At 43.0% G+C, this 11,953-nt stretch overlaps 1 protein-coding gene across 1 annotated transcript in view; it reads right to left on the bottom strand.

Annotated features, from left to right (window-relative positions):
• LOC114031103 (all-trans-retinol 13,14-reductase-like) overlaps positions 1-574 on the bottom strand; it is a 28,348-nt gene extending 27,774 nt beyond the window's left edge. The window contains exon 1 of the mRNA XM_027846130.1: positions 307-574. Coding sequence (XP_027701931.1) covers positions 307-574 — 268 coding nt within the window. The remainder of the gene's footprint in view (positions 1-306) is intronic.
• Between the last annotated feature and the right edge of the window lie 11,379 nt (positions 575-11,953).

Raw genomic sequence — 11,953 nt, 5'->3', positions numbered from 1 at the left:
CCCCCCCCCCCGCCTCCTGCTCCCCCTCCCCTCCCCCCCACATTAGCACCTTCTTTGTGCACCCTCTTCGCGCGACCACTTCAGTCTCTACAAAACAATAGGCGCTTAGTAAAGGCTGGTTGGGTTGGCTTGGCTGCTTTGTTCTGTTCTCCCATAAAGCTACCAAATTACTACAGCATTTCCTGGTAAAGAAACTGAGGCTGAGGATTTAGAGTCGAACCTCCGGCCCTCGGGACTCCACAAGCTGCGCTCTGGCCCCATTGCTGCCTGCACCCCGCTCCCCTCCCCTTGCTGCCCCACGCACACCTTGCTTGAGGACCCTCCCCCGGGCCTCCTGGTCAGTCACCAGCGCCAGCGGCGGCCTCCTCACGTCCTCCGCGAAGGGGTTCGGCCCGTTCCAGTGGCGGCCCAGGACGAGCCTCCGGACCATGACCATTAGCAGCATGGACCCAGTCACCAGCCCCAGCGCCGCCCACAGCCACATCATGCCGACTACCTCCGGGTCCTGCTGCGCTGCTGCCCCGGGAATGGAGACAATGGTCGGCGCGCCCGGGTCATGAAGGGTTCCGGACATCGGGCCGCCCCTGGCTTGTGCCGAGAGCAGCGAAGGAGGGCGGGCAGCGGCGAGCCAAGCGCCCCCGGCCTAGGAGAGGTGAGATGGTGACCGAGTCATAGCGGCAGAGAGACCAAGCAGGACTAGGGAGAAAAGACTTTGGCCTTAGCAGAGAAGAGATTGCCAGGCGCAAGTCCGGAGAGGTCAGGAAGTGCATGAACTGGGAGGACCCGGTGAAGGATTAGGGAAGACATTGAGGGGGAGGTGCCCAGCCGGCGGTTGGCAATGTAGGACTGGCGTACTACAGAGAGGTCAGGGCTGGAGAGCCCTGGCATAGATAAGATTGAACCCTTGGGAGCTGATAAAATTGTCAAGAGAGAAGATGGAGAGAAAGAAGAGAGCTCAATTCAAAGCCTGGCAAGACCCAGGTATGGGCAGGGGGTACTTAGTAGGATTAGCACCAGGGGAGAGCAGCTGTACTGACCTGAGTGTCTGGGGTGGGGGAGCAGGGGTCAAGTTGCAGAGAGCAGGTAGGGTTATTGAGAACAAAAAGGTTTAGGGGTTAGGAAGGAGATGATTATGCGTGAGGGCAGGCGACGGGCGGAGAGGCAGGCTGTGAGCTCTGAACTGAAGCCTTTCCCGATCCCCACCCAAATCACCCCAGCCCCACCCCACCCCCGCCTCAGTTTTTAATACTCTCTCTCCGCAGATATCTCCTATTTACTTATCCCAGTCCCCCCAAATATAAGATCTAATGGGTCTCTGTCTCCCTCCATTCTAGCACATTTTCTTACATGGAATCGGTAATTAACTAATGCGGCTTGTTGAACTGGAAACTGGTAGATTACGGCAACAAGCCCCTGGGCTTGAGGTGGGGTATATAGACGAATGGAGTGAACCTCAAAGGAGGAAAGGTTGCTGTATGATATCTAATGATAGCAGGAGAACCTAGAAGTGAGTGGAAGTGGGGAGAAAGTAGTAGGAGATTCCTATCGGCTGTGTGCCAGTGCGCGTTTTGCCGAGAGGGAAAGAGTATCTTCCAGAGAGGAAAGCCAGGAAGACAATACGTTCAGGAGGAAGCCGGGTTCCCCCGATGCAATGGTAAACATGGGGATTTGCTGTTCAGCAGTGTCCACTCTTCATGACCCCATTCGAGGTTTTCTTGGAAAAGATACTGGAGTGGCTTGCCATTTCCTTTTCCAGCTCATTTTACAGATGAAGAAACTAAGGCAAACATGGTTAAGTGACTTGCCCAAGGTTACACAGCCAGTAGCGACTGAGGCTGGATTTGAACTCAGGAAGAGGAGTCTTCCAGACTCCAGACCCACACTATATGCACTATGGCGCCACCTAGCTGCCCCAGAAAGATGAGGGTGGATTCAATCAAATAATCAGTGGCCTTCCGTCCTGCCTGAAGTAAACAAGATGATGCTATGTCCTGATACTTTAATCAGGTGAGTGTCAATCTAAGGAATCTATCAGTCAAAGGTCATTGAATTCATTTCTTAGAAGTGCCAAGTCCGTGCCCAGTGCCTTCATAGTTATATATTCGTGTATGAGATTATATCCTTACAGTTTCACATTCTTTCTGTCTAAATTAACCTCCCCCCTCTCATGAAATGAGGGTAAAAGATATCCTCAAGAAAAGGAAATGATAAAGATATAAAAGCTCAAATTCTTTTTTTTTTAGGCAATTGGGATTAAGTGACTTGCCCAGGGTCACACCGCTAGTGTCAAGTGTTTGGTCTGAGGGCAGATTTGAACTCGGGTCCTCTTGGCTTCAGGGTCAGTGCTCTATCCACTACCCCACCTAGCTGCCCCAAAAGCAGCAATTCTTAACTGAGTAGTAAACTTTAAGGAGAAAGGGGACAAGATCTGACTATTTCCATTTGAGGATTAGGATGTGTGGTTGGCTTCCAAATGTTTTCAGTGAGTAAAAGAACATATTTAAAGGACTTGTGGTAGCTGTAATTGGATAAGTGGCCTTGAAATTTTTGCTGGTATGCCAGTGAAAACAATAACAAAAAAATATATATTTGAAATGATATCTTTTAAATTTGATAATGAAGGTAACATGGAACTACTGAACTCCCTTCAGGTCCATTTGAATAATCAGAATTCCATACAAATGCCTAAATACATGGGCTTTAAATCTGTTGGATTGAAGGGTTTTGTGGGGGAGGGAAATAGGCATTTATATGGGACCTAGTATGTGTCAGGCACTGTGCTAAATATCTCATTTGATCTTTACAACAACACTGAGAGGTAGATACTATTATCTCCATTTTACAGTTGAGAAAACTGAGGCAAACAGAGGTTAACTGAGGCTGGATTTGAGCTCAAGTCTTTCTGACTCCAGGCCCAGTACTTTAACCACTGAGCTACCAGCCTTCTCTTTTACGTGAAGAATTGCTCTCGTAGTTGTAAAGAAACTCTTAAATTATGTTTTTTCCTGTTCAAAGCATCTCTCTGATAATATCAAGAAGAAGAACTCATTTTATAGGTTAGGAAGTTCTTCCTCTAACTAACAGACAATGTTAATAGACAACATTGTCCATATTGCCCCTGGGGCTTAGGCAAGGTGGAAAGAAAAGGTGGTACGTGAATATTGAAACTCTCAGAACTTTCAAATGAGTTACAGGCAGCCTAAACTAATGTCCTTCCTATAGCCGTGATGTTTTTTATATGGTGAAGTCCAGAGGTTTGCCTTGGCTTTCACCAGGAACTGTGTTGGGTTTGGCTGAGGAGACCCAGTTATGCCCTGTAGGGCTCATGTTCATATTTTAGCATTCTAGTTGAGATCCAGGAGAGAGCGGTGCAACCAAGCCTGAGAGGGAATAATTTAGGGAAGGAGAAAGAGGGAGGAGAAGAGCCTTCGTCTCCTCCCCCTCCCCTTGATCAGAGGAAATCTGGAAGATTTGGACTTTTTTTTTTTTGTGAGGCAATCGGGGTTAAGTGACTTGCCCAAGGTCACACAGCTAGTATGTGTCAAATGTTTGGTCTGAGGCCGGATTTCAACTCAGGTCCTCCTGACTTCAGGGCCCGTGCTCTATCCACTGTGCCACCTAGCTGCCCCTAGATTTGGACTTCTCATAAGCATCCTTTAGCAGCCCCTGAACAGTGGTGACTGTGGCACTGTCTGCATTGGAAGCTGAGGACAAGGAAAAGCAGCTTCAGTTCAGGGGAATGCTTTGCTATACTTAGGGACTTCATGAGGACCCTGCAGAGAGAGGATAACTGGGAGCTATGTCAACGCCCTTGCCACACACCACAAACTGTAAATTTGAGCCCACTTTCTCTTGGATGCTGTATAGAGCGTCCCAAAAGTTAGTGCAGTTTAAAGCCTCACTAGCTTAAATCTGCACTAAGACATTGGGGACAGCCCATGTGTACTTGTGGGAGAAGGGAGGGTATGTTTTGTACCAATTGTTCCTACTCTGCCCCTTTAGCAATTGCCTATTTCTAAAAGTTAATGATAACAATACTAATAATGGCTAGCATTTTTATGACTGTAGCATTTATATGTATGCACTTGCCTTATACAAAACCACTTCCCTTTGCTGCTGAGGGGGAGGCAGTGGAGAGTGGATAGACTCACCAGGTCCTGGGAGGACAGGCACATTCAGTAAGAGCAAAATCAGTGCAGACAGATCATTTCTGTAGTGGATCAGTGAGCTCCACAAATCTCTAACTGCTCAATTATAATTAATCATATAGTCCATTCCGGGAAGCAGCTCCCAACCCTTGAAACCATCTCCCCCTAACTAGTGGGATTCTGCATTCGCAGGGGGCCTCTCCTCTTTGTGGACCTCGGAAGTTCCTGGGCCCCCCCATTCCATTGAGCCCCTACCTCTCCGCAGCCTTGAGTTTCTCAGCTCTCACTGCTCAGGTGGGGTGACATTCCTCCCCAGAATTTGGAATTTTGCAGTTCCCTTCAAAATCTTCTGTGGCACATTTGATACTTGGAATTATACAGTGTAGTGTCAAATTGTGTGCCATTCACAACAAATATATCACTACAACATACGCAAACAGACATGCCGATGCAAAGCCTCCCATGACAGGCTTCTTCAGCTACTCTGTTACCTGGTTACACACACATATGACATCAGTTACTGTATATCCATAAACCAGAAGCAAGTATTTAAAGAAGTGATATAATAGTAGGGAGGTCTACTAACTAGCAACTTAAACAAACCACAAGGGGCAGCTAGGTGGGGAAGTGGATAGAGCACCAGCCCTGAAGTCAGGAGGACCTGAGTTGAAATCTGGCCTCAGACCAAACACTTGACACTTAATAGCTGTGTGACTCTGGGCAAATCACTTAACCCCAAATTGCCTCGAAAAAGAAAAAACAAAAAGAAAAAACAAACCACAAAACTATGTGCACAAAACTGAGAGCAAACAAGTAGGTTAACAAAGAAATGGAGCCCCAACCCAGAAATCATAAGAACACACATAATAATAATAATAATAATTCACAAGCATGCTTAAACGTGTAGTAATTGATCCATGCCTCTCTGAGCATATGTTTATTCAAGGCACAAGTAACGTAGGTAAATGTTGGCATGCCAGTTTCACCTGGGATGTTGTCATTTTGGTCACTGGATGAGGGGTTCTAACCCTTCTGTAATAGATATGCCTTTATACCTGTGCTAGTTGATGGCATGGCCTGATCACGAGGGAGCTATGTGGTACATTGGACAGGACAGCCGGAAGTCAGGAAGACCTGAATTCAAATCCAACCTCAAACACTTAGTTGTTGTGGGATCTTGGACAAGTTGCTAAACTTCTGTTTGCCTCAGTTTCCTCAGCTGTAAAATGGGATAATAATAGCACTGACCTCCTAGGGATTTGTTGCAAAGATCAAATGAGATAATAATTTCTAAAGTGCTTAGCAGAGTGCCTGGCATATTGTAGGCACTAATAAATACTTATTGATTGACTTGGTGATCTTATCAACTCATTATTATTATTATTATTATTATCGTTGTTATTATAAAGATTATCATCTTTATTTAGATGATTCCCAGATCCATCTATCCAGTCCTACTTTCTCTGCTGAGCTACAGTAAGGTAACACCAACTGCCTTGCAGACATCTAGAAATGGAAGTCTCATAGGCATCTCAAACTCAATATGTCCAAAGCGGAACTTTCTATCTTTCTCCCCAAACCCTTATCCCTTTCCAAATTTCCTTATTACTGCCAAGGGCACAATCTGCTTCTACTCCTCCAGGCTTACAACCTGGGTGTCACCCTCAACTTCTCAAATAACCAATTTGTAATCGTCTTGTTTCTGCCTTCACAACATCCCTCATACACATCCCCTTCTCTCTACTTACACGGACACAGCCCTAATTCAGGTCCTCAGCACCTCTAGGCCAACCTTACCTCGAGTCTCTCCCCACTCCAATTCATGTACCACTCAAATGCCAAAGTGACTTTCTTTTTTTTTTTTTTTTCAAAGTGGCTTTCTTAAAGCCCACAGCTAACCATGGCTCCCCCCTACTCAGTAAATCCCAGTGGCTACTTCCAGGATCAAATACAAAATCCTCTGGTTTTTAAAGCTCTTCACATCCGGACCCTTCTGCCTTTCCAGTCTTCTTTCACTTTATTCCCCGCTGTACACTCGATGATCTTGTTACACTGTCCTTCTTGGCTTGGCACTTCATCACTCATCATCATGCCTTTTCATGGGCTGTCCCTCGTGCCCAGAATGCTCTTCCTCATCCCCTCTGCCCTTCATTTCATTGATTTCCTTCAAGACTCAGCTCAAATCCCACCTTCGGCAAGAAACTTTTCCCATCGCTTCTCCCGCCCCTCCCTCCCATTGCTCCTGCCATCCTGTCTTCTCCTATGGATCAGTCTTACTTGTCCCAATTGGTCATTTACATGTCTTCTCCCTCATCAGAATGGGAGCTCTTGCAGAGCAAGGACTGTTACTGCCTTTTTTTAATATCCCCAGCACTTACTTAGCACAGTGCCTGATATGCAGTAGTGCTTAATAAATGCTTGTTGTCTGACCAATGATCTATCCTTAGACTCAAGGTTAGATATCCCACCTTGGACAGAGTTAGAGACAACATTTTTCACTGATGGAATATAGACGTGATTAGCATTACTTACACGTCAGTGGCCTATTTCTGAAAGCAAAGTTCTTTCCTGTACAGCTGAGTGAGGCAGCTATGTGGTGCCATGGATAGAGTCAAGAAACTTTGAGTTCAAATCCAACCTTAGACATTCAGCTGTATGAACCTGGGCAAGTCACTTAACCCCAGTTTCCTCAACTATAAAATGGGGATACTAATAGCCCTTACCTCACAGAGTTCTTGTGAAGATCAAATGAGATAATATTTGTAAAAACTACTTAGCAGAGTTCCTGGTACATGGAAGACACTATATAAATTATTATTATTCCTTAACATCCTGAACAGGTGAAAATCCAAATGTATTTTCGGACTCAGTCCACAATTGCTGGGCTGAGTTGATCCCTTTCTTCATCATAGTCATTGTTTGTTTGTTTTTTAAACCTACTCTCCATCACATGGGTATTAGCGAACCAATGGTCAGTTAATGTCACTTCCCTGAATTTTTTCTGGTAATTTATGATGTTCAAATGACTGGTAATTCCCATAGGACATCCATGCAAATTGTCAACCTCATTCTTAGCAAGACTGTCCTACTGTACTCTGGCTCTCCTACACTGTCCTTGAAAACTTTCCTAACACCTTTATTATCATACATAGGAGTTGCATCAAATAGCAATAGACCCTTATGCAAAGGACAATATTGGCAAGGTGATCATGCATCAATGTTGTTGTGACTCTCTGTGACCCCATTTGGGGCTTTCTTGGCGAAGATACTAGAGTAGTTTATTATTTGTTTCTCCAACTCATTTTATAGATGAGGAACTGAGGTAAACAGAATTAAGACTTGCCCAGGGTCACACAGCTAATAAGTGTCTGAGGCCAGGTTTGAACTCAGGTCATCCCGACTCCAGGCCCGGTGCTCTCTCCACTTAGCCACCTAGCTGCCTAATATATGTAGAGCCTCATAATGCCACTCCATCATTCCAATGTTGGACCAATCACCAAAGAGTAATGCATTGATTGCCACATTAGTCAAATCCAACACAGTTTAGCAATAAAAATAACACCTCAAACACAATTGTAAGTAAGCAACACACTAATAAACAACCATAATAATAAAGGCAATCATAAAACAGATGGTAACTTCAAATAACAAATATGAATATTCATAAATGCTCAAGAAGTGTATGCATTTCAGCTCAGGAAATTTTTGAAAACAAGTCAATTCTAAAACCCAGTGGCAAAAATCCCAACAAAATAGAGAAAGCAAAACCAAAACAATATATAGCATTATAACAGAAGAAAATTCATTATACAATAATCAGCCTAAACATTAACCATTATTGGGCTTAATTCTGCTTTAAGCTCAAGCTGTTAAAAAATTAATTAATTTTAAAATTTAAATTTAAAAACATTTTAAAATAACATGAGAATACCCATGTAGTATCAATATGACATATTCTTGAGCAATACTGCAAAAAAAAATTGCCAGTAAGCATTTATTAAGTGCCTGCTATGTGCCAGGCACTGAGGATATCCCCCCCCCAAAAAAAAGAAGGCAAAAGAGAGTTCCTGCCCTGAAGGAGCACACAATCTAATGGGGAAGACAAGAAATAAACAACTTTGTACAAATAATCTGTATACACGATAAATTGGAAATAATTAAGAGAGGGAAAGCGCTAGAATTAAGAGGGATTGGGAAAAGCTTCTTGTAGAAGATAAGATTTTAGTTGTGACTTAAAGGAAGCCAGGAGGCAGAGATGAGGCAGGAGAGCATGCCAGGCATGGGGGACACACAGCCACAGAAAATACCCAGAGTCTTGCTTGTGAAACAGCCAGGAGGCCAGTATCACTGGATCAAAAAGTACATGTCAGGGAGTAAGGTGTGAAAAGACTGGAAAGGTAGGAGGGGGTTACTTTATGAAGGGCTTTGAAAGATAAATAGAAGATTTTGTATTTGTTCTTGGAGGCAACAGGGAGCCACTGAAGTTTATTGAGTAAGGGGGTGACATGGTTAGACCTATGCTTTAGGAAATTACTGTAGAGCTGTGGCTGATGGAGGATGGATTGGAGCAGGGAGAGACTTAAGGAAGGCAGACCCACTATTGCAATAGTGCAGGCGAGAGGTAATGCTAAGTTGGGAGCCCGAGGAACTAGGGCAGTGGTGCCCTCTACAGTGATCAGGGAGGTGGGGGAAGGGAGGAGAGTTGAGAGGGAAAGATAAGGAGCTCCACTTCGGGCATGCTGAGTTTAAGATGTCTGCCGGATATTGAGGTTGAGATGTCTGAAAGCACTGGGAGATGGGAGATGTGAGATTGGAGGGCCGGAGAGGGAGATTTGAGAGTCATCAGCAGAGAGATGATAATTAAACCTATGAGAGCTTATGAGATCACCGAGTGAAAGAGGGAGAAGAAAGGAGGGCCCAAGACAGAATCCTGTGGGACACCTACATTTAGAGGCATGATATGGATGAGGATCCAGCAAAGGAGACTGAGGAGTGGTCAGATAGGTAGGAGAAGAACCAGGAGAGAGATGAGAGAGACAGATAGACAGAGAGACAGAAACAGAGAGACAGACAGAGAGAGACAAAGAGACAGAAACAGAGAGAGACAGAGAGACAGAGACAGACAGAGAGGTATCCTGAAAACCTAGAGAGAAGAGGATCAAAGATAAGAAGGTGATAGACAGTGCCTTGACCTCTGTGGAGAGGGCAAGGAGAATTAAAATTGGGAAAAGGCCATTGGATTTGGCAATTAAGAGATAAATAGGTAACTTTGAAGAGACCAGTTTCAGTGGAAAGATAAGGTTAGAAGCCAGATTGTAAGGGGGTAAGAAGAGAGTGAGAGGAGAGAAAGAGGAGGCATGTATTATAGATGACTTCTGGAGTAGTTTAGCTACAAAGGGCAGAAGAAATATAGCATGATAATTAATAGGGATGAGGGGTCCAATGAGGATTTTTGGTTTTTTTTTCTCCATTATTAGTATTTTTTTCCCAATTACATATATAGTTTTCAACATTCACTTTTACAAGATTTTGAGTTCCAATTTTTTTTCTCCTTCCTTCCCTCCCCCCCTTCCCTAAGAGAGCAGGCAATCTCATATATAGGCTACACATGTACAATCATTTTAAACATATTTCCACATTAGTCATGTTGTGAAAGAAGAATCAGAACAAAAGGGGAACACCACAAGAAAGAAAAAAAAAAGAGAGAAAATAGTATGCTTCAATCTGCGTTTAGGCTCCAAAGTTCTTTCTCTGGATGTGGATAGCATTTTCCATCATGAGTTTTTTGGAATTGTCTTAGATCATTGTATTACTGAGAAGAGATATGTCTATCAAAGTTGGTCATCACACAGTGTTGCTGTTACTTTGTACAATGTTCTCTTAGTTCTGCTCACTTCACTCAGCATCAGGTCATGTTAAGTCTTTCCAGATTTTTCTGAAATTTGCCTGCTCATCATTTCTTTTTTTTTAATTTGTAAATTTTTTAAAGTTTTTAAAGGTTTTTTATTTTTATCCTTTTAATTAATTTATTTAGTTTTAGTTTTCAACGTTCACCTCCATAAGTTTTTGAGTTTCCTATTTTCCCCCCTTCCCCAAGATGGTGTGCAATCTGATATAGGCTCGACACATACATTCTTATTAAACATATTTTCACATTAGCTATGCTGTAAAGAAGAATTAGAACCAATAGGAGGAGCCATAAGAAAGAAGAAACAAAACAAAACAGAAGAAGGAAAAAAAAAAGAGCAAATAGTATGCTTTGATCTGTATCCAGGGACAGTCAGGTGGTAAAGTGGATAGAGCACTGGCCCTGGATTCAGAGAACCTGAGTTCAAGTCCAGCCTCAGGCACATAACACTTCCTAGCTGTGTGACCCTGGGCAAGTCACTTCACCCCATTGCCCAACCAAAAAAAAGAAAGAAAGAAAGAAAGATCTGCATCCAGACTCCGCAATTCCCTCTCTGGATGTGAATAGCACTTTCTACCATGAGTCCCTTGGAGATGTTTTAGATCCTTGCATTGCTGAGAAGAGCTAAGTCTATCAAAGTTAGTCATCGTGCAACATGACTATTACTGTGTCCAGGTTTTTCTGAAGTCAGCTTGCTCATCATTTCTTATAGTACCATAGTGTCCATTACATTCATATACCACAGCTTGTTCAACCATTCCCCAATGGATCAGGCATCCCATCAATTTCCAATTCTTTGCACCACAGAAAGAGCCGCTATACATATTTTTGTACATGTGGGTCCTTTTCCCATTTTTATGATCTCTTTGGGATACAGACCAAGAAGTGGTATTGCGGGGTCAAAGGGTATGCACATTTTTATAGCCCTTTGGGCATAGTTCCAAATTGTTCTCCATAATGGTTGGATCAGTTCACAACTCCACCAACAATGCATTAGTGTTCCAATTTTCCCACATCTTCTCCAACATTTATCATTTTCCTTTTCTGTCATATACGCCAATCTGATAGGTGTGAGGTGGTATCTCAGAGTTGTTTTAATTTGCATTTCCCTAATCAATAGTGATTTAGATCATTTTTTCATATGACTATAGATAGCTTTGATTTCTTCATCTGAAAACCTGTTCATATCCTTTGACCATTTATCAATTGGGGAATGACTTAGATTCTCTAGATATTTTAGAAATGAGGCCTTTATGAGAAACACTGACTGTAAAAATTTTGGTTACATTGGCTTTGTGCAAAAACTTTTTAATTTAATGTAATCAAAATTATCCATTTTGAATTTCACAATGTTCTCAGTATCTCTTATTTGGTCATAAATTCTTCCCTTCTCCATAGATCTGACAGGTAAATTATTCCTTGCTCTCCTAATTTGCTTATGATATCACCCTTTATGTCTAAATCATGTACACATTTTGACTTTATCTTGGTATACAGTGTAAGATGTTGTTCTATGCCTCATTCCTGCCATACATTCCCTGCAGTTTTTGTCAAATAGTGAGTTCTTATCCCAGAAACTGGAGTCTTTGGGTTTATCAAATGGTAGATTACTATAGTCATTGATTATTATGTCTTGTGTTCCCAGCTTATTCCACTGATACACCACTCTATTTCTGTTTTGTTTGTTTTTTTTAGTTTTTAGGCAATTGAGGTTAAGTGACTTGCCCAGGGTCACACAGCTATTAAGTGTCAAGTGTTTGGTCTGAGGCCAGATTTGAACTCAGGTCCTCCTGACTTCAGGGCCGGTGCTCTATCCACTGTGCCACCTAGCTGCCCCTCCACCACTCTATTTCTTAGCCAGTTCCAAATAGTTTTGATTGCTGCTTTATAATACAGT

The sequence above is a fragment of the Vombatus ursinus genome, unplaced genomic scaffold, assembly GCF_900497805.2.
Source record: "Vombatus ursinus unplaced genomic scaffold, bare-nosed wombat genome assembly UNPS02015066.1, whole genome shotgun sequence".
Classification (NCBI taxonomy): domain Eukaryota; kingdom Metazoa; phylum Chordata; class Mammalia; order Diprotodontia; family Vombatidae; genus Vombatus; species Vombatus ursinus.
This window is presented reverse-complemented; position numbering and strand designations above follow the sequence as displayed.